The sequence below is a fragment of the Peromyscus eremicus genome, chromosome 3, assembly GCF_949786415.1.
Source record: "Peromyscus eremicus chromosome 3, PerEre_H2_v1, whole genome shotgun sequence".
Lineage (NCBI taxonomy): Eukaryota > Metazoa > Chordata > Mammalia > Rodentia > Cricetidae > Peromyscus > Peromyscus eremicus.
This window is the reverse complement of record NC_081418.1, coordinates 96,307,167-96,329,961: the sequence shown is the minus strand read 5'-3', so window position 1 is coordinate 96,329,961 and position 22,795 is coordinate 96,307,167. Positions and strand designations below refer to the sequence as shown.

Below are 22,795 nucleotides of genomic sequence, written 5' to 3'. Positions count from 1 at the left end.
TGCCCCCCACAGGATCAACAGGGAGCACTACTCACACAGCTCCCCAGCGCCTCCCACAGGGACAGCGGGAAGTACTTGTTGAACAGCTCTTCAGTGCTGTGCACAGGGGATGAACTCAATGCTCAGGTCAATTCCAGATGTGAGTCACAGGGAAAAAAGTTACTGCACATCCAGATGCCCAACTTTCTTCTCTCTATCAGAAAGGTCTTCTGATTCTCAAGGAATATGTGGTTGTTATGGGCTGCCATGACACTGTTTTCTCAGATTTGGGCATTAAGATTTGGGGGTAGGGGTTGTTGGCTTTTAAAATAGAGTGTCATTCCTCCTAGACTGACCTCCAACTCTCCATGTTGGAAGATGACCTTGACCACCTGATCCTTTTGTCTCCACCCTCCAATACTGGGATTTCCAGCATGCTCCACCTGGTTTTATTTTATGCTGGGCAAGAACCCAGGGTCAAGAACCAATGTGCGTGCAAGGCACACGGAACACTAGTCCTGTTGTTCACTTTCTGTGTTTTAGAGAGAGAGAGAGATCTCACAGTGCCACCAAAGCTAGACTACTGCTCCTTATATAGCCCAGGCTGGCCTTGAATTTATGGCTAGTCTCCTGACTAAGCCTCCAGAGTCCTGGGATTATAAGTATACACCTTCACCCTGGCTCTGGCATCTAGTCTTAAGAAAAATGCACAAACTCCCTAGAACTGGCTAAATTGAGGGGTATGAGATCTCCCGAGGGGTGAGGGGACTAAACCTTGAAGCAGTGGGGGTGAGGCTCCATTTCATAGTGTCATCAGCTTCAGGTCTGGGCATGGACATGGAGCAGCATACACAAATGCTAACAGTGTTCCAGTGTTCCAGTGCACCTAAGAGGAACTGAGGCAGCAGGACCCTCAAGAATTTAAAGCCAGCCTGGACTACATACTGAATTTCAGCCCAGCCCCAGTTATAGGGCAATACTCTGTGGGAACACTAAAACCAGCAGATGAAAACAGTTTGTAGCAATACTATTCGTATTGACCAAAGTAGACAGAACCAAATGTCAGAAAATAAAATGGAAGTGTGCATGTGACACCTTAATACACCTGTCAGGGAATGAAAGCCAATTTCCATCTTTGGTTGTAGGTGGAATGTGTTCCCTTAGCATGCTTCTGTGAGACTGTTATTATTAGGGTGGGTCATTCAAGGTTTTATGTGTGTTTTTTTGGTTGGTCGGTTTTAATTCCATGTATCTATTTCAGTCATTGCAATTTTTATTTTATGTTTGCATTTTTGGTTTGCTGTTTATAGCGATCTTCAGTGTTTGGTGATTCTCTGGGGGTCCAGTTTAAGACAGAACAGCTGACCTGCCTGGAAGTTGTTCATGTAGAAGAGAGGCAGAGAGAGATAAAGAGAGACACAGAGACAGAGACAGAGAGAGATACTCACCAGTGGCTTTATATTCCTGGGGATGGGGGCAGGAGAACAACACAGTTGTCTTAGGGGGATCACAATGTGAGAGGACAGATCTCCCTCCCAGGCTGGCCAGAGTCACCTGAGAAGTCCTCCTCAGTTTTGTCTGAGCAGATCCAGTGGCTGAGGCCAGCAAAGGATCCTGTGGAATGTACTTTCCCAGAGTTGCTGTCGGTGGGTTGGGAAACATGGGGTTCTGGGGTGCTCTTCTCACTCCAGAGTGGAATAAGATTCTCTTTTCTTCTAAGATTGAGCACACACAGACACACACACACACACACACACAAAATGTCTGTCCTAGGAGCTTAGTGTTGCTCAGAGGACCAAGCAGATAAGACCTACAGATGTGTTCTCCTAGTGGTGGAACACTATCAAGACACCTGTTGGACACAGAAGCCATCCTAGCATGATTATCATCCCAGGACCCTTGTTTTCATGTCACATTAGGGAGACACATAGACAGATGTACTATCTACATCAGTGACACAGACTTTTCTGTGTCTCATGCTGTGGCATGTTGGCACCGTCTAAGGAGAAAGAACACACGAGGTAAGACCTTACCAATGTGACTGTGGGAAGGACAGGGGAGGCTTCCAGGAAACTCACCCAACAGATGTGTGAAAGGCTGCTTACCTGTGCAAGAACAAGTGACCTTACGGATATGCCCTCTGAGTGCAGACTTGGGCTGGCACGAGGCAGGGCCCACAGCAGGTTGCTGCCCCCACATAAGGGTTTCTGGTTCGATCCATATCATGATACCTATCACTCCCTCATGGTGTGGCATGTGGTGGTGAATGTGGAATATAGCTCCCAATGGGAATGGTGGCCTTGAAGGAGCAAGCATGGAGAGGCAGCAGGTGAGTAACTAGAGGGCAGAATTGGTGGAGAGAGGAGACTCAGCCTGCCCTGGAGTCACTCCCCAGTAGAGATTGTCCCAAGCTTTGCTCTGAGTCAGGTCTGATGACTCAAGCAATGTACCTTGCTGTGATGACTTTTGGGGGTTCTTGCGAAAGGTTGGCAGGAGGCTGCCCTCTAGAGGAGTCCTACAGGGCTGCTTGCAGGTCACATCCTCAACCTGGAAACCCATCTTGGGGCAGGTGGGACAGGCTGACTAGAAATACTCTCCCTGGGGAGAGAAGTCTCACCTCATGGAGAAGACCATGTTCTCTGCCCAGAAACAGGGAGCAAAGGACAGTCACTACCCAGAGGGTAATCTCTGATGTTCAGCCAGGCAGGGGGAGAGGGCAAAGGGCTATTGTTCCATGAGACAACTTAGGGCCCCTTTGCACCTCAGCCCTCCCCTCTGAGCAAGACCCTGTGGAAAGCCTGTCCTTCCTGCCTGGGATTTTACCTGGAGAGATCTGCGCTGGGGTGGACAGCTCTTCCTCTGAAGGAGGGGCCTGTGTCCACACTGCCTCCCGGACTTCTGGCCTGGCTTCCCATGGGGCTGTCCGATTCTCAGCCAGACCGGTCCCCAACCTGTGGCTCACAAGCCATGGAGCTGGGGCTTGACCTCTTGAGGACTTCAAAGCAGAAAGACACAGGAAGGAGACTCTTAGTGGCTTTGGAACACACAGGACTTACTGTGCTGGCCCTGCAGTGTCTAAGCACCCCTGTAGACAAATTTCTAAGTGGTCTTACTAAATAAGAAACACAGAGCCAAATACAGAGTTAAAAGCCCAAGAGATCAGAGCAAGAGCCAAGACTACCTTTAGCTTACCACTCGCTGCTGTCCTTCCCCTGAGAAAGAGACCTTCCCGTGTGTCTTGTGTTTTATTGCTTTCCTGTTCTGCCTTCTCATTGGCTCTAAGCTCAGCCACGTGACTTCCTGGTCACTGCCTGTCTATACAGACCTCCTGGTCTCTATGGTTGGTACTAGGATTAAAGACTCAAGGGTCACCACGCTTGGCTGTGTCCTTGACCACACAAAGACTCTGTCTGCCATGTGATCGGGATTAAGAGCGTAGGCTACCACCACCTGACTGCTGTCTCTGGCTCACTATGACCTCTGATCTCCAGGGAAATTTTATTTATTAACATACAAATAAAATCACATTTCAGCACAAATAAAATATCACCATACACCCCACTGGTCCTCCATGGGATCTTTGCCTCCTTTGGCCTTGCCCCGCCTCCTGCTCTCCCTGCTCTCATCAGCATCTCTGCTGTCCACTTGTAGCTCAAAAAGCCTGAGGTCACACTTGAGGGGATTCTCTGGGATTGGTCTCTCTGAAGTGACAGGTTGATAAGTTCACAAGTGTGCCACGACTGGGCACAGGCATCATTTATCACAAGGGACAGGAGGAGAAGCACAAATAAAATGAAGTAAGTGCACCCACCTGGTTCGGGGGGGGGGGGGCGACCTTTAGAGCCAGGTTGTTGCAGGAGGCATGGCCTCTCTCTGCAGGAGGCAGGCAGCAGCAACACAGGTGTCTGAGGCAGTTCATGATTGTTTTCTTGACCCCCTTCCAGCTCTGGTGCCTCCGGGTTCGGGAAGAAGCTGGGCCTGCATCCTTGGGCTGGCCATGGGTGATGATCACTTCCTGGGTCATGGCCACATCCAGAGTGACAGCCTCTTCCTGTGTGATGGTCTCAACCTGGGTCATGGTGGCTTCTGGGGTGATGGTTGCATCCTGAATGATGGCCTCTACCTGCATGATGGTCACTTCCTGGGTCATGATTGCTTCCTACATGATGGACTCATACTAGATCATGGTCAATTCCTGGGTTGTAGTCCCTTCCTGGGTCAAGGTCCCTTCTTGGGTCATTGCCTCATCCTGGGCCATGGTCCCTTCCTGAGTCATGGTTGATCCCTGGGTGATGGTCTCTTCCTGCAATGTATCCCAAAGGGAGGAGCCTGTGGGAGTGAAATACTGAGATGCCTCCTGGGAGCTCCAGAGTTCCTCTTGGGGACTCCAGGAGGACATGTTGTTGTCTGTGTCACCTGTCCTCTCACTCTGGTGTGGCCTAGGAGAGGAGGTGTCCAGAAAGAGAGGTGGCTGGACACTGGCCATGTGACCACGGAATGACCTAATCTCGGACTGTGTGAAATACTCAGTGATTTCCAGGCGGCTGCTTGTGAAGGAATCAGTCACAGGACAGAACAGGTGGGCTAGATAGGGAGGGTGCATCCTCTTTGGCTGGCAGAACAGGGCGGCAGGCATGCTGTGCCTTGTGCCACCCTGCCTGGCATTCTTCTCATCTTTCTCCTTGGTCTTCGATGGCAAGGTGAAGGTGGGGGGAGCAGGCTCGGTAGCTCTCCCCAAGGACACAGGGAAAGTGTGAAGATCTGCCAGGTTGAGGTCAAGGCCTGGCTGCATGGTTCTCACGGGTTTCTCCTGGTGATGGCAGCAGTCTCCCCCAAGTCCTTATTGGTAAATAGAACAATAGAGTCTTAGTTAAAACTTACATTTGGCAGATGTGGCCGAGCTGGTACCAGTGGGACCAGAAATCCCGGTAGGCCTCAGGCTGTATGGTGGGGTGCTGCCTCTGGGGCCTCAGGGCACCGATGGTAGTTAAAATATCAGTAGATTCAGGCGAGGCCACTAAACTGACAGAGAAACAACCCAAGTCTCATAAAGATGAGCACATGCAATTATTAAAGCTAGGAGAGTGGAGGCAGGAGGAATAGCAGTTCTAGTTGTCTTTGGCTCCACAGTGGTCTTGAGGCTAGCCTGTGCTACAGGAGACCCTGTCTCACCAAACCAAAAAGCAAAAGCAAAGAGAAGAGCAAGGACTGCTTTTGTTTTGTACATGATCGAGGTTCCCACTGCTTCAGAAATATCGTTTGCTGTGAGACACAGGGCACGGACACAGTGAGTGTGACATCAACAACTGAGGTGGGAGGGCTGTGGGCAGCCTTTTCCATGTTCTTGAAGCTACGCTGCTGTCACCTCCCATCAGAAGTCATTGGTTTTACACATTAGATGGACCTCACAGGACCCACCCAGAACCAGCTATGTGACATGAGCCAAAGAAACTGGACGGAAGTTTCCAAGAGGTCAAGAAGAACGTTTTCTGTCAAGAAAATGTTCACACCACCTGAAGGCATCACATGTCTACACATTCCACACTTAAGCACTGGCTAGCAATTCTAGCAAACTAAATCATCACATGATGAAAGGGAGACATGGGTACTGTCCAGCAATGAGCACCAAAGTCCTACTTGCCAGTTCTTTATCAGGTATTAGGTTTCTGAAAGCCACAGAGGATAGACCCTCCCTCATCATCAACACCTGGGAAATCCAGGAAGGAGACTGAAGGGCTTTGGTGTTGGACCATGAAGGTTCTGCTACCCACCACCTCTCCCCAAAGATGAAAAGATAATCTACCATGAGTGTAAGTAGGGCAGGAACTCAAGACAGGAATCTTGAGGCAGGAACCAAAGCAGATACCATGGAGTAAAGCCGTTTACTGGCTTGCTTTCCTTGTCTCTCTTTAAGCCTCTTTTTTTAATATACAGCCATGACCTCCAGCCCAGGACCTGAGTCATTAATCAAAATTCCCCACAGACATACCTACAAGACAATTAAGTTCCTTCTTCCTCAGATTGCTCTAGCTTGTATCAAGTTGACAAAACCTAACTGGCCCACACGGACATTCATCTAATAGTGGGTGGATAACATGGTTCACTTTACATGGACCCTACCATGCTGTAATAACTCTTGGTTTACAGAGCCCATCACATCCATACTCAAAGCAACTGGTTCCTTTTTATTAGACCCAGATTGAGGAGAATAATACTGTAGCCTCTGACTGATACTAGGATGCTGGGACAGTGCTCTATTTCCCAGGATGCTCCAGGGCAGGCGGCTAACATCTATGGGGCTGAGAGGAATAGGCTTTGTCACATTTTCTCCATAAAATCTTCATCCAATTTCCCACCAGACAGAAAACTAGGACCCCAGAAGGCAGTGGGTTGATATGTTCAAAATGATAGAGGAAAAAAAAATCCATCAGTGGTCATCCTGGAATCCTCACCCCAGAAGGAGGAGACACATGTGGTTTCTTCAATGAAACCTGCTGTTCTGGGCAAACATTTTAGAGAAAGTAGAGAGGGAAACTCTCTCAAAATAAACCATACAACAACTAAAATAGTTGAGGGTGTAAATGAAAATTCAGTGCAGACCTCCTGGCTAGGGCAACTCCGAAGAAGCTTTTCTGGGTGTTCGGACTCCTTCAGCTCTCATGGTCCCTTTTATGATTTTAGTTTTATTTTGTGTCTTCAGGCCCCTGTGGATTTTAAATCCTGGTACAATTGGTGCTTTCCTAGTTCCAGGCCCTTACGATCCACACGGTACTGCCTCAGAAATAAAGGTCATTGCCACCTACATCGATGCCGTCTTCCGCTACCAAGGCTCTGGTTGCCATCTTAGGACCCAATGACCAATCCACAAGATCAGTTGCCCACTCCCAGCTCTGAAGCTGCTCCAGAAGGTGACCTTTGACTCTTGACAGTGCTTTGACCCTGCTTATCTGTCAGAGGTGATGCGGACACCCTTCTCAGGTAGATGCCTGGGGACAAGGCTGCTTTGGTCTCAAGGCAGACTGGACCTACAGCAAAACCTGGTTGCCTTTATCGGGACCAGAAGGGGTTAATCTTAACAAGCCCTAGCTGCAATCTTTAGGGTGGTAGCACCACAATGGAGAATTAGACCCTCCGGAAATACTGGTCTTTATTGTGATAGCCAGTGGGAAGGTCACTCAAGGGACTAAATCTCATTTGGGGTCTTTCCTAGTTAGGTCCCCTCTGCTGTGATAAACACCATGACCAGAACTAACCTGGGGAAGAATTGGTTTATCTCCTCCTACACTTCACCATCCATCAATGAAGGAAGCCAAGGTACAAACCTGGAGGCAGGAACTGAAGCAGAGAGCACAGATGAAGGCTGCTTCCCGGCTTTGTCTCTCTGACTTTCTACACTCCTTATACAATGGAACCACCTACCCCAGGATCACATTACCCATAGCAGTGACACTAGGGCCTCCTACATCAATTAACAAGTAAGAACAAACCCTACAGACATGCCTACAGGCTGGTCTGGTGAAGGTAACTCTTTGAGGTTCCCTCTTCCCAGTTGTGTCTACTTAATAACTGAGGCTACTATGGCAAGGTTTTATTTATTTTTGAGATAAGTTTCTTATAGCCCAAACTGGCCTCAAATTCAATATTTAACTGAGGATGACCTTGAACTTTGGATCTTCCGGCCTCTGCCTCTTAAGTGTTGGAGTTACAGGCATTTGCCACCGAGTCTGGCTTAGAAATTTTCATTCATCTTCACAGATCCATATTATTCCATAATGTAGGATGTACCACGGTGTATCTAACTGTCCCTACTTTAAAATTTTTTGCAGTGGTGGGATCATATGTGCAGGGCCTTGGAAAGAACTCAAGTATAGGCATGTGCCAACAGTCTAGCTTGCGTGTGTGTGTGTGTGTGTGTGTGTGTGTGTGTGTGTGTGTGTGTATGTGTATGTGTGTGTGTGTAGGTGTAGGTGTATGTACATGTGTGTTCATGTCAGTGCACATGCACTCAACTAGTATGTAATGTCTCTACCTCCTTCTCCCCCCCCACCCCCAAATCAATCCTTGATTTTGTTTTTTGTCATTGTTTTGAGACAGGGTCTCTCTCAGTAGTCCTGAAGCTCCATACATAGACCAGACTGGCCTTGAACTCTGCCTCCCGAGTGCTGGCAGTAAAGGCGCATTTGTACCATATTCAACTAATTTTTGGTGTTTTGTTTTGTTAAGCCAGGTTCTTTTTTTTTTAATTTATTTTTAACTTTATTTTATATGCATTGATGTGAAGGTGTCAGATCCTGGAGATCTGAACTTACAGATAGTTGTGAGCTGCCATGTGGGTGCTGGGAATTGAACCCGGGTCCTCTGGAAGAGCAGCCAGTGCTCTTAACCACTGAGCCATCTCTCCAGCCCCCAGGTTCTTACTATATAGTCCAGGCTGGCCTGGAACTTGATATGTAACTCAGGCTGGCCTTGAACTTATGATACTTCTTTGTCTTTCTCCCAAGTGGTGAGATTACAGGCATAGGACATGAAACTGGGTTCTAGATCCACTTGCTTATTACTTAAGACCATGTCTCATATAACCTAGGCTGGCCTCCAACTGGAAATGTTTTTAGCCAATGCTGGCCTGGAAGTGCTGATCCTCCTTCATCTACTTAGAAGGTAGGATCAGAAGTTCAAGGTCTAAGTGAAAGAAGGATCCTATCTCAGTGTTAGGATTACAGCTACATGCTGCCATGCTCAGCTTGCTAACTTTTATCATTACTTCACTATTTGTTTGTTTATTTGTGTGTGGATATTCATGGCGTGGTGCACATGTGGAAATCCGAGGACAACTTGAGGGAGTGTGTTCTCACCTCCCACAATGTAGGTCTAGGGGATTGAACTCCTATCATCATGCTCGGCAGCAAGTGCCTTCACCCTCACTGAGCCATCTGACTGGCCTTCGAGTAGCCCTTCAAAGTTACTTGTATGAAGCTGAGTGTGGTAGTACATGTGTTCCTACCACTCAAGAGACAGTGTGCCACTCTTTAGTGTGGACTGAATTTGTAGCCTGCTTGCTCCAGCCTCATGAGTGGTAGATTATATGCCTTATTGTTTGACCTATACAGATTGTCTTTAAAACAGTTTGCTATTTAGAAGCAACTTCAGACTTTCCAAAGGTTGGAAAGAGGGACAAGGGAGAAGCCTCGTTAGTAAAGTTCCTGCCGTGCAAGCCTGAGGAGTGGAGTTCAGATTCCTTCCACCATAGAAAAGCTAGTGGCTGTACCTGCCGCCCGCACAGTGGAAACAGCACCTGAGTGGGGAGTGACGATTAAGAAAAGACAGATAGAAAGAAACAGAACATAAAAGAAAAGATAGAGACATGGGATAGCTTCGGGAGGACTGTCAGTGAATACTGCAGCCCCCTGAGTCTATTTCTCAGCCTGCTTATATACAACTTGAAGGCAGAGAAAGTAATAAAGAAGTACAAGGCCAGACTTGACTACATGAAATTTAAAAAAAAAGAAGAGAAGAAAGAAAGGAAGAAAAATTCAAAGACAACAAAAAACCTCTGTATATCAGTCATTTACATTTCCTAAATATTTACATTTCTAATTACTTATTTTGTATTCCCTGAAACATTCAAACATATGTTTCAGACATGATTCTTCATGACAAGAACATTGTCTGCAGAACAGTTTACAATGGGTACAGAGGCAGTTATTAACCTGTAGTTTTTGCTGTGCTGGGGATCAAACCCAGGGCCGTGGGCACGCGAGACAAGAACTCTGCTCCCGAGCTCCAGCCCCAGCTTTTCTTTTGAGACAGGCTCTTAGGCTGCCATTGAGCTTGTAACAGAGCTGGGATTATAGGCATGTACACCTGGCTCGTACTTTCCTGTTGCTGTGAGAAACACCACGGCCAAAAACAACACGGGGAGGAAAAGCTTTATATTTGCTTTACAGGCTACAGTCCATCACTGAGGGAAGCTGTGGTGGTTTGAATAGTAATGACTCTCATAGACTCACGGGTTAGAATGTTTGGTCAACAGGGAGGCGCACTGTTAGGAGGTGTGGCCTTGTTGGAGTAGGTGTGGCCTTGTTGGAGGAAGTGTGAGCTTTGAGTTTTCAAATGCTCAAGCCAGGCCCCACGTCTCTCTCTTCTTGCTTCCTGCCAATCAGATGTAGAGCTCTCAGTTACCTCTCCAGCACCATGCTCCCAGCCATGACAATAATGGACCAAACTTCTGAACTGTAAACCATCCCTAATTTTCCTTTAGAAGGGTTGCTGTGGTCATGGTGTCATCTTCTCACAGCAATAGGACCCTAAGACAGAAGCCAAGACAGGCTCTCAGGGAACCTGGAGGCAGGAACTGAAGCAGAGGTCATGGAGAAATGCTTCTTCCTGGCTTGCTTTCCTTGGCTTATTCAGCCTGCTTTCTTTCTTTCTTTCTTCCTTTCTTTCTTTCTTTCTTTCTTTCTTTCTTTCTTTCTTTCTTTCTTTCTTTTTTAAATTTATTTATTTATGTATTCTATGTATATGAGTACTCCATTTGCACATATGCCTGCACACCAGAAGAGGGCGCCAGTCTCATTATAGATAACTGTGAGCCACCATGTGGTTGCTGGGAACTGAACTCAGGACCTCTGTGAGAGCAGCCAGTGCTCTTAACCGCTGAGCCATCTCTCCAACCTACGCCCCCCCCCCCTGCTTTCTCATAGAACCTAGGACTGCCTGCCCAGAAGTGGCTCCAGCCACAGTGGGTGGCACTCTCCTGCATCCATCAAGAAAATGCTCCGAAGACTTGGGCACAGGCCAATCTGAGGGAGACAATTCCTCATGTGAGGTTTGCTCTTCTCAGCTGACTCCAGCTGGTGTAAAGGTGACAAAAACTAACCAGCAAACAGATCTGAGGGTTGTCAATTCTCTACTATTGTCCTTTGGGCCTTTAAGTTTGATAATGCCCATCGCGATACCAGCAGCTCTCAGGCATGTTTGTGTGTGAGCACCACGTGGAGATCTTTCTTAATTCCTTAAAGGGCCTGGAGAGACGATTCATCGGTAAGATCATTTGCTGCTCACTCTTCCAGAGGACCCGAGTTCAATTATCAATACCCACAGGGCAGCTCATCATTATCTGTAACTCTAGTTCTGGGGATCAGACCTCTCTTCTGACCTCCTTAGATGCCAGGCACATGTGGTGCACACACATACATACACATGTGGTACATACACATACATACACATGTGGTGCACATGTATATATATACACAGGCAGAACACTCACACACAGAAGTCTATTTTTTAACTAATGAGAGAGACTGATATATATATATATATATATATATATCTCATATCTGATATATATGTATCATATCTGATACACACACACACACACACACACACACACACACACACACACACACGAGACAGGGTTTCTCTGTGGTCCTGGATGTCCTGGAACTCTCTCTGTAGACCAGGCCGGCCTCAGACTCAGAGATCTGCCTGCATCTGCTTGCTGGGTGCTGGGATTAAAGGCGTGTGCCACATCACCCAGCCACAACTAGTGTTTTTAATGTGGGTTCTGGGGTTCAAACTCAGCAAGGCATGCACTTCACTGACTGGGCCATCTCACCACACCCCCTCCTTTTTTTTTTTTTTTTTTTTTGTATTGTGTTTTGAGACAAGATCTCATACAGCCCAGCTGACCTTGAACTCACTAGGTAGTCTGGACAATCCTTCAACTTCTTTTGGAAATAAGATAATAACAAACTCAAGAGACTAGTGAAACCTAAGTGGTTTTAAATAGACAGTTCTGCCAGGCAGCAGTGGCACACACCTTTAATCCCAACACTCGGAAGGCAGAGGCAGGAGGATGTCTGTGAGTTCGAGGCCAGCCTGGTCTACAGAGTGAGTTCCAGGACAGGCTCCAAAGCTACACAGAGAAGCCCTGTCTCGAAAAACCAAATAAACAAACAAACAAACAAACAAATAAATATACAGTTCTGCAGAAAGGGACTCCAAGGTGCTGATTTGGCACAAGACAGTGGTTTTTAAGAACCTATCAAGAGACATTCCTATTCTCTCTCCTATAAGCATATAAGACTTGCATCTCCCTAATTCCCCCATCTCATTGGCCTCGGACAAAATCCTCATCCAATAAATAATTTGGGGCTTGAAACTAGCCCCTTCTGATTGCCGGCTTCCGGCTAAGTGACTTGTAACTTTCTGAAACAAAGAGGGGCTAGCGGTGGCGCTTAGCGCTGCCTAAGCTTGTCTGTCACTCACCTCATACTGAGAATGGACCGTAACAATCTATTTCTTACACTCCTTATTCTTCTCCGACATCCCCCAAGTGCTGGGTCTACAAGTGTGCAACCACCACGCCCTCCTAGGGAATTTTTCTTTACCATTTGAGATTATAAAGTGGTTTAATAGGTGCATAACACGGGTTTATAGACTAAGATCGCTGTCCGCAGGTACCAAGGAATCAAGGTGTGTTTTTACTGTTAGGTGGGTCATTATCTCGCTTATAAGATTGTTGCGACTCTCAGTCTTTCTCTTCCCGTGTCCTCTTCATCTTCTCCTGAGGGGAGCTGCTGTGCTCTTCCAGAGAAATCTTCTGTCACCCAGAGGGCAAAGAGACCCCAAACTCTACACAGGCAAGGAAGGACTTCATCCATTGTTGTCACTGGTCGTTTTCCTGGTATGCCCTGCATGGATGAAGACAAACCAACCCTCGCGGAAGAAGCTGATTCTGGAACAGGGTGGAAATTGAGGACACGTGGTCCCAGAAAGGGGCTGAGCTTGTGGGAGCGGGGCAAGGGGAACCAGGCAGCGCTGGGAATGGGGACTGGGATTTCCTGCCGGGCCACGCCTCCCTGGCTACTGGTCATTCTCTTCACCCAGACACTGGTGGATGCTTGCCCGCTCTTCCGCTACGCAATGCCAAGGGTAGGCCCCGCCCCTTGCCGGTTTAGTAGCTGCGCGCGCCGCTGAGTTCCAAGCATGGAGGGAGGCGGGCTGGGTCGCACCGTGTGCGTGCTGACCGGGGCCTCCCGGGGCTTCGGCCGCGCCCTGGCCCCGCTGCTGGCCCGGCTGCTGTCGCCCGGGTCGGTGCTGCTCCTGAGCGCACGCAGTGACTCGGCTCTGCGGCAGCTGGAGGAGGAGCTGGGCACACAGCAACCCGGCCTGCGAGTGGTGCGAGCAGCCGCCGACCTGGGCACCGAGGCCGGCGTGCAGCAGCTGTTGTGCGCGGTGCGCGAGCTCCCCAGGCCCGAGGGGTTGCAGCGCCTGCTGCTCATCAACAACGCAGGTGAGACTCCCGGACCAGACCGGGGCTGCGGGCTTGCACCGTGTGGAGAGTCCCTAAAAGTCCAGAGTCCAAGCGGAGACAGGATGTACCAGTGTCCCTGCAGGGTTAGCCCAGCCTGGTTGTCTAAATAAAGCTCCCTAGAACTTTCTCGACCGCCTCGAGCAGTGCCTCCTGGCGGGAGCAAGAGTCAAGACATCGGTCTCTGAACAAATACCCCTGCTTTTCCAAAGAGCGCTCAAACAGGTGTATTCTTAGCGTGCATTAGGGGTGTCTGCAGAGCTGGGGTAGATAGGTAAAACGGATATGAGAAGGAACTGTGGAAGGCTGAAGAGGACAGAGCCCACGCTGCTGTGTCATTTCTTCGGTCCTGTTTTTTCAGGCACTCTTGGGGATATTTCCAAAGGCTTCCTGAACATAAATGACCCAGCTGAGATCAACAGCTACTGGACTCTGAACCTGACCTCCATGCTCTGCTTGACCTCGGGCACCCTCAGTGCCTTCCCAGATAGCCCTGGCCTCAGCAAGACTGTGGTTAACATCTCATCTCTGTGTGCCCTGCAGCCCTTCAAGGGCTGGGCACTGTACTGCGCCGGGAAGGCTGCTCGAGACATGTTGTACCAGGTCCTAGCTGCTGAGGAACCCAGCGTGAGGGTGCTGAGCTATGCTCCAGGTAGGTGGGTGGTACTGCCGTTGCTGCCTCCTGACCTGGCTGGTACCTTTCTGGGGGCTGGGCAAGGTGGGGAGCCTGGTCTATATTCTCAGGAAAGAATCTAAAGAATATATTGCCCTCCAATCATGACTCCTTATCTTGCAAGGAAAATAAAGACTCTAAGAAGTTAGAGTAGACAGGGGCGGAGGTACTCGGCATTAGGAGTTGCCTGCCTAGGAGGTGGGACAAAACACCCACACACATAAAAATAAATTAAATTTAAAAATAAAAAAACCAAAAGACTACATTACCTTTATATGTTTAACTGTCTGCTTTTCTCCCTCAACGGCCCCATACTATTCATCCATGTATCCCCAACACCTAGCAAAGCTTCACAGAGGCCAGCCACATAAATGATCAAAGACAAGCAGGCAGACATTGTTGAGTGGTGAGCATCCCAGGCTGAGCTATGCTGAAACACTGAATGGGGTGGGGAAAGGGTACCAGGATGAATAAGATGGGCCCTTGTTCTCATGAAAATTACAGGGTATGTGGTCTTCTGACGCCTTGTCTTGTCTGACCAGCCTATTAAGATGCCACAGTACTGGGGCCATTCTTCTAGGCTGTGATTTCTGTTGTTAGAAAGTAGCACTATGTGGTGGGATGTGTGAGCAACTCAACAGTGAGATCCAGTTGTCTGTACCCCTTTGGACTAGGTCAGGATCCTGGAGGCACGGAGGCAAGATAGTCTGTCTAATGCTCAAGTGAGGCAGGACCAGGATCCAAACTTGCTTCCAATTTCTTGATCTATGCTGGGTCTCCTCATATTACCTAGTACCTGCCCTTCACACACACACACACACACACACACACACACACACACACACACACGATATTGCTTGTTCCAGCTCTGAGCTCAGCCTAGACTCATTCAGACAGCAGTGATCACATGTAAGCCACAGCTGGTGGTGGGGGGCGGGAGTTTATTCTAGATGCACCCAGAGCCAAGTTAGCTCTCTGGAGGCTGCCCCGGGCATCTTGGAGGAACTGAGAGGTTTAGGAATCCCACAGAGTCTGAAAACAAGCAGGAGCCACTCCAGTTCTTATTTCAGTCTCCAGAATGTTCTAACAGGTTTCCAAAGACAGAAAAGTCTGTTTGGAAAGAGAGCAGCCTTTCCCCAGAGGTGCTCAAGGAGATAAAACTGGGCGTGGTAGAGCACTTGAGAAGTGGGAGCAGGGGGTTCGAAGTCAGCCCTGGCTATACAGCAAGTTAGAGGCCAGCTTAGGCTACACAAGGCTACACAAGTCTCAAAAGGAGGGGCGTGGGAGGAGCCGGCTAGAGGATATTACAATGAAGCAAAGTGATTCTTCTTAGCCATGGCTTGACCTTGACTTTTCCAAGTAGTAACTTTTGTGATAGTAGCTGAATTCCATTACATTTTCCTGCGGCTTGCAGCAGGTTCCATGATTTTTCTGTCCCTGAACACCATTAAAATTTGGTAGGCTACACAATTCCTTGAGGGCTGTTTGTTAGCAGGTGGGAGACATTTTCCAGACATGCAGGCATAGGTGAGAAAGCTTATTAGAGAGTGACAGGTCTTGTGGGGGCAGGAGAGAGACAGACAGACAGAGACAGAAAGAGAGAGGGAGGGAGTTTATGTGTTTATGAGTGTTTTGCCTGAAGTTTATCTGTTCACCACATGCAGTGCCTGCAGAGGCCAGAAGAGGGCATCATAGCCCCTGTTGCTGAAGTCACAAATGGTTGTGAGCTGCCATGTTCGTACTGGGATTCAAACCCTGGGTATCGACAAGAACAGCAAGGGCTCTTAACAGGGGACCATCTCTCTCTCTCTAATCCCCACACTTGGCTTTTTACTGGGGATCTGAACTCAGGTTGTCATGCTTGTACAGCAAATACTTTACCAACTGAGCTCCCCGCATCCAGGGATTTCAAGGAGCCATGTGAGCCCAGGAAAGTGCAGCCAGATGAATTTATCAGAGGGCTAGAGCATGTGTTGAAATAAGGAGAGAAAGCAAGGTTATAGCGTGGACCTGCTTGAGACCATGGTGAAGGTCTCACCTGATCCCTGGTTGGCTGCAGGTGGAATGAGGACCCTGCAGGGTCCAGGTATCTATTGATACAAGTGGAAAAGTCAGGAAGAGGTGTTACGTGGACAAGAGACGATGAGCTTGATTTTAAACCATGTTTAAAAGACTTGAGCTTTGAGTTCAAAACTCAGTAGTAGCATGAGCTGGGCATGGTGGCCCTCACCCATAATCCTGGTACTGGAGAGGCTAAGGCAGGAGGATCTTGAATTTCAAGAGAGAAATCCATAGAGAGATCATAACTGAAAAAAGAAAAAAAAAAATTTAAAGGCAATGTAATGGAGCCTCGGGCCAGACCCGACTCAGCTCCACCCGCCACACATCGGGGACTTAGAACCTCTGTCCCTATCTTGTACTTTCCATCCACTAGGTCCCCTGGACACAGACATGCAGCAGTTGGCTCGAGAAAACTCCAAGGACCCAGAGTTAAGGAACAGACTGCAGAAGCTGAAGTCGCAGGGGGAGCTGGTGGATTGTGGGACATCGGCCCAGAAACTGCTGAGCTTGCTGCAAAAGGACACCTTCCGGTCTGGAGCCCACGTGGACTTCTATGAAAGTTAAGCCCATGTCCTGCCACAGTGCCCCCCCCCCAACCCTGCCTAACACAAATAAAAGCCCTCAGACACGGCCAGCAGGGAGTGGCTGCCATTACCAGTCATCAGAAGGCTTCTGCGGGGCTTGAGAGAGAGTTGATGGCTATTGGAGTTCTCTGTCCTCAGGAAGAGAACTTTAGAGCTGGGAAGAGGGGGAGAAGCTGAAACACTGGAGAGAAGAGGAGGTTGAGTGTCTTGTCTGTGGGGGGAGGAGGGTGCTACCTGATGCCGAAAGAGGACCAGGGCATCACATTGCTGCTCCTTGGACTGCCTATCTTTGTTCTACTGCCGTCTTCCACTGGGAGCCACTGTTTCTCCCTTGACTCTAGTCCAGATATGTAGTTCTAAGTCAGATGCAATAGTGCGCGTTGCCCTTTGGGAGTGCCTCGTGACCTCTTCAACGGGGCACAGGAGGGACAGCCCAGCTCATTCGCTAGGGTGTCCTGAGAACATTTCTGCTCGTGCTTCCCAAAGTGTTGCCGGAGAGCCGTCTGCCTCCCTCCGTCTGGGCCCACAGTGCTAAGTGTAGGTCCAAAGTCATCAAGATGGATATACCCGGACACCTATGCCTTTGTCGTGCTTCTGTCCACGCTGACCTATTGGTGAAACTATTAAGGCCACTCCACATAGTTAAAAGGGAGGTTTATTTTGTGGGGTAACTCACAAGTGAAGGGATAGGTTGCAGGGTCTGGGAAAGGTGTGGTGCAGTCCAGCAGTGTTCTATGGAGAACTCTGCTCGGTCTAGCTCCAGCATCCAGGGTCCAGGAACCAAGAGAGCTGGCGCATCCGGATCTTGGGTCTTCAGCGTCCTCTCTCAGCCCCACCTTGTAGGCGTGACCATTACCGAAGCCTCAGTGGAGGTTGGAACTTCCAGGTCAAAGCTGGAATGGCTACCCACTACACTGACCCTTTTAAAGCCATTTTCTTGAGGGTTCTAGAGCTAGTCAATGAGTATGCATCCTCAGGGCCCAACACACAGCCGCCAGCCCTCACCAGTGAGTGCTTGGATTTCCAGATCTACCCCTTGCCAACCCGGCAGTGCTGTGAATAGGCCCCAGCTCCTGTGGTGACCCCTCTTGACACTGTCCCTGTGGCCCACGGTCTGCTGTGGCACTGGCTCAGGACTAACATGCCCTTGGGGAAGATGAGCAAGGATCCATGAAGGAAGTGCTGAGAGAGTCGAACCTTGTGCAGCCCGCAGTCATGGGCTGGAAGCTCCGAAGTGGGACTGGTCTGCAGCCAGCCTCTAGCCCTCCTTTGACAAGAAGCAGACAGTTCCCAGCCATCCAAAAACAAAAAACAAAAAAAACAGACCCAGCCCCGCATCTGCTTGTGTTAAGAGAACCCTCTGGTCCCACTTGTGCCCAGCAGAGGGTGCACTGGGGCTGTACATCCTGGAAAGGCCCTGCCCTTCCTGTAGGGTATGCCACAACTGTCAGGGTCCCACGGGATTCCCCAGGGTGGAGGGAGTAACTTCTGTCACCTTTCCCAGTGGAGTCTTTACCCTCTCTGGAATGGAAATGGCTGGGTTCAGACCTCTGCTCTTAGCTGGTAACCTAGTAGCTCTTGTGCCTCTGAAAAGGCTGCATATTACATACACTTAATATACATAAAGCATTGAACTCATCCCAAAGGGTCATTATGAATGGCCTAGTGTTTCCAAATGTCTGGCACTAAATGCCCCACGGTTGAAAACGCCCAATTGCCTGTTTTATTTTCCGCAGACCAGAAGTTCAGGGAGAAATACCACGTGTCTCCACAAGGTGGCAAGACTTTCTCATGTCTTCTGAGTACAGAGGCTTCAGGGCAATCTAAGTGGTCTGTCCTCTAGATTCACAGGGACTCAAAGAATTGAGGGAGGTCAGAAAGGGTTAGAGTCACTCTCCTTGGCAGGCCCCAAGGCCACACTAGTGACCCACAACCTTCTCTGCCCACAGGGATTTCTCCCCAGCATCAATTCCAGCCCTGGCCTCAGTGTCCAGAACATTCGGCACTGGGGCTTTTTATGCTGGCCTTTAGAGCCTAACCATCTGTCTCCTAGAGTTTGTAACCTGGCCTTAGCCAACCCACACAAGAGCACATACAAGCACATACATAAATACATGCCTGCACTTGCGCAAAGTCCAGCTGTGGGGGTGAACAGGGTTGCGGATTAGCCAAAAGGCAAACAGATTTCTCTTTGTCTTTGCTGTCATTGAGCTGGGTAGTTTTTTGTTTCTGTTTAGCAGTCTGAGCTAGGGGCCAGCAGCTGCCTCCTGAGGAACTAGGGAGGCAGATAGTCCAGGCTTATCCCCACAGAGCTGTGGTATCTCTCCCCATGAGTGGAACCAGCTGGGGTCACAGAGGTCAGGAACCTCCCCCATGAATATGCCCACATGCGGCACACCAAAGCTGGAGTGGGTCCATTGTCAGCCACACCTGGAGGCGTTAGCTGCTTCTCAACACCTGACTTTGGATCACTTTCCTAGAACATGCCTCATTCCCTGTGTCCCATGTCTCACCTCAAGGAGTGGCACCTTGAGTCACTGCCTTCTGGCTTCTACCCACATCCTTCCCCGAAGAACATGGTCTTACATGCTAATGTGTGCAGCAATTCTGACTCATGTGGCATGTGTGCGCACCCCTGCGTGAACATGCCAGGAGGGCCCAGCTGTGCCCTTCCCCCAGGATGAGGGAAGGAAGCAATGGCCTTTCCAGTCACTGAAGAAGAGGCACCACAGGGTGACATCTCTCCAACACGGACTACATCTCAAAGACCTAGTGTGTAAGGAAAACGGTCCTGAGACTAGAATCCCCGAGACAGCATGTTAGAAAATCAGCAGGAGAACCCCTCCATCCTTTGTCTGGGGCCAGCTGGAGGGAGGTGTTCAATGAGGGAGATGTTGAAGAGAGGAGAAGAAACCATCCTTGCCCTGTTCACCTGTCTTCTCTCTGGAGTTCAGAGGCAGGGACAGGCGCTGGGCATCTCTGAGACATAGTAGAGCCCACCCTAGGAGGCCTGAGTCACCTTCCAGAAATTCTCATTTGCCTCATAGGAAACAGAACCTTTGGGCCTAATAGCCCTAGCTGGAGTTAGGAGGCTGGGCTTAATTTTTAGTGATGAGGTGGAAAGAGAAATGTCTTTCTTGCTTTGAGGCAACCCACATCATAGAACCTCCCCAGAGGCTCTGTGACACCTCAGCTGAGAAACCTGGAAGCAGTTCCAAGTCCCTTAGGACCCAGGCCTGCTTCCCCTAAAGCAAAGGAAAAGGGGGCCTGGCTCCTACATCCTCCCAGACTGAGGGCATGCTCTCGAGAGCTTCAGAAGTCTCTGGCTGCTAAGGCCTATCCAGCTCAGGCTGTACTGGCAGCTAGGATTGGCGTTTTCAAAACTCAACTTGAAGAAGCTATATCCTATGACCTTTATCTAGTCCCAGCCCACCACAGCCATTTGCTGGGGTTTGCTGAAAGGTAGGTGAGTGAATGGTTACCAGAGTGAACAAGCATATCAGGATGCTAGTGGGCCAGGAGATGGCTGGATGTGAAGCCTGCTGCCTTTGCAGACCGGCTTCAAGGGGGTGGTCCCCTCCCAAAGCCCTCTATGAAAGATTTCTACAAGGACACCTTCATGCCTTCATCTCAAAGCAGATAGGACTGCGGTGTGTCAAAATCCCCTAGGAAATAGGTAAATATCACCTTCCTATTTTTTCTCTAACACCGTGGGTCTCCGTGGGTCTGTCCCTACTTGCTCTAGGGTATTCAAAAGTGAGCTATAATACTTTGGTATCCAGGTGCCATGTCAGCAGCTAAGGAGGCAGCCCCTCGGAGAAGGAAAAGTTCAAAAGACAGTCCATCAGGGTCAGGATGGAGGCCAGTCTAAGGCCAGGATGATCAGTATGTAGCTAAGGTCAGGGTTACAGGGATGCCAGATTAGGTTGGCATGGTTAGGCTCAGTATAGTGGGGGTTGGGAATATGAATATAGAGACTAAAAACTTTGGGAGGAGAGACCTGCTTTTAAAAGGCTCATCTACCTATGAGTGCATGGTGAGTAATAGAGAGAGCTGGTGCATTTTGGAGGACAGGCTGGAAGGACAGGGACCACGGCTGGAGGGCTGCTTTCCCTGCCCTAGGACAGATATCCCAACCACTGCACACCCACCCAGCAGGAGCCTTGTGCAAATGACAGGACAGAAGCATTATTTTCTAGAGGAAAACTGGCTGTTTCTTATGTGTGTGCATGTGTTGTGTGTGTGGTATATTCTAGTGGCATGCATGTGCGCATACACGCACAAACACACACACACACAGGCCAGAGGTCAAAGTCAGACATCTTCTTTTCACTTATTTTTTTGAGGTGTGTGTGGTCTCTCACTGACCCTAAAACTCACCAACTCAGCTAGACTGGGAGACTGGCTGGCCAGAGAATTCCAGGGGTCCTCCTGTCTCTACCTCCCAGCACTGGAATTACCGACTTGTACCGCTCCGCCCCAGCCTTTTACACTGCAGGAGATCTGAGCTCAAGTTGTAATGATGAGCAGCATTTTCCCACTGAGCCGTCTCCTCAGCCCCCAAGACTTGCTTGAGACCTAAAAGGGACGAGGGACAAAGTTTTGTTTTTTGTTTTTTGTTTTTTTTTTCTCTCTGGAGAATTCAGATACAGAAACCAAGCCAGACCCAGTGAGAATCAAAGACTGGGACAGGTGAGCAAAACCATGGTGGAGAAAGCTAGAAACTGGAAACCCAGAGAGGAAGGCGTAAGATCTGGAGATACAGTAAGACAGATTTTGATGATGGGAGAAGCCACACACTCGTACTCTCTCACATGTACACACACACACACACACACACACACACACACACACACACACACACCAGGCGTGTGCTCATGCAGCCGTCCTGAGCCTTGCTGGAAATAATCCCTTTTCATTTGTGACGCTGGGGCCTCAGCTGCACAGGCGGTGCCGAGCTGCTACCTTGCACATCTGTCAGTTCCAAATGTGGAAGCTGTCAGAGGAGTGTGTGTGTGTGAGTGTGAGTGTGAGAGTGGGTGAGTGTGGGAGTGGAGGGGGGGAACTGGTCCTTCAGGGGATTGAGAGGCCTCACCAGGCAGAGGGAGATCCCAAGACCCCCTGGGGAGGCTCTCCAGAAATCCATGCCCTAGGGTGCAGGTCCTGTTCCTCCCAGGCAGAGGCCCAGGGCTTCCCAGAGTTAGCAACTAGCTCACCAAGTCTAGTTAGGTCCCTTACAGCCAGATGGCCCTGAAAAGTCACCTGTTGTTCTCACTTGTGGTGTGTGTGGTGGTGGTGGGGTGGGGGCGTGTCAGGTAGGATGTCAGGCCTCTGCCTCCTGGCCTTCTTTTTACATTTGTTTTGTTTTGTTTGTTTGGTTAGTTTTCCGAGACAGGGTTTCTTTGTGTAGCTTTGGTGCCTGTCCTGGATCTCACTCTGTAGACCAGGCTGGCCTCGAACTCACAGAGATCTGCCTGGCTCTCTGCCTCCCGAGTGCTGGGATTAAAGGAGTGTGCCACCACCGCCGCTGCCACCACCACCACCCGGCTTTTTTTTTTTTTTTTTTTTTTTTTTATTTACTGTTATGGCGTGTGGATGATGTGTGGGTGGGGTGTGTATAAGGAGGTCAGAGGACCGTGTTGTGGAACCACTTCCTTTCAGTTTCACAGGGGTTCTGCAGATTTTACTCAGGTCACCAGGCTCACAGGGCCTTTCCGCACTGGGTCATCTCACCGCCCTCTCCACGTTCTTTTGGGGCTTGTCTCCAGTCTGCCTCCTAGGAGTTCCTTTCTGTGTCTATCTCTGCCTTCTGGGATGTGCCCAGGCCCGTCTGGGTCACAAGGACATTGTCCTCCTCTGACCTGTCATCTCGGCTGCTTTTCTTGCTGGACCTGACGATGATCTTTGGCCCTGGAATCTGGACTGCAGGAAACCTTAGAAGCACAGACTGTGAGCCTCTAGGAACACAAAGGGCTGGCACAGAACACTTCAGTCTCCTGTCAGAGTCCCTTAGGTGGAGCCCTGTGCCTCTTTCTCTGGATGCCCTTTCTAGGTATTCACCCCCAGATACCAGAATCTTCTTTTGTCTTTGCTCTCTCTCCTGCTTAAGCTCATTAGAATATGAATTTACAGCAGTGACACTCTCCAGCCAGGAAGCCATCCTTATTCCTGTATGGTGAAGTGGGG

At 49.4% G+C, this 22,795-nt stretch overlaps 1 protein-coding gene and 1 long non-coding RNA gene across 2 annotated transcripts; one reads left to right on the top strand and one right to left on the bottom strand.

The window, feature by feature from the left end:
- Positions 1–12,934: 12,934 nt before the first annotated feature.
- On the top strand, positions 12,935–16,659 carry Spr (sepiapterin reductase). The gene is made up of 3 exons (XM_059258083.1): positions 12,935–13,273; positions 13,653–13,943; positions 16,399–16,659. Exons 1-3 carry the CDS (start codon positions 12,967–12,969, stop codon positions 16,587–16,589), a joined length of 789 nt encoding a protein of 262 aa, XP_059114066.1. The 5' UTR covers positions 12,935–12,966; the 3' UTR covers positions 16,590–16,659.
- Positions 13,419–16,928, bottom strand: LOC131907116 (uncharacterized). The gene is made up of 3 exons (XR_009378289.1): positions 16,844–16,928; positions 14,234–14,402; positions 13,419–13,681 (listed from the first exon to the last, which is right to left on the bottom strand). It is a non-coding gene; the product is annotated as an uncharacterized LOC131907116 (long non-coding RNA).
- Positions 16,929–22,795: the final 5,867 nt, after the last annotated feature.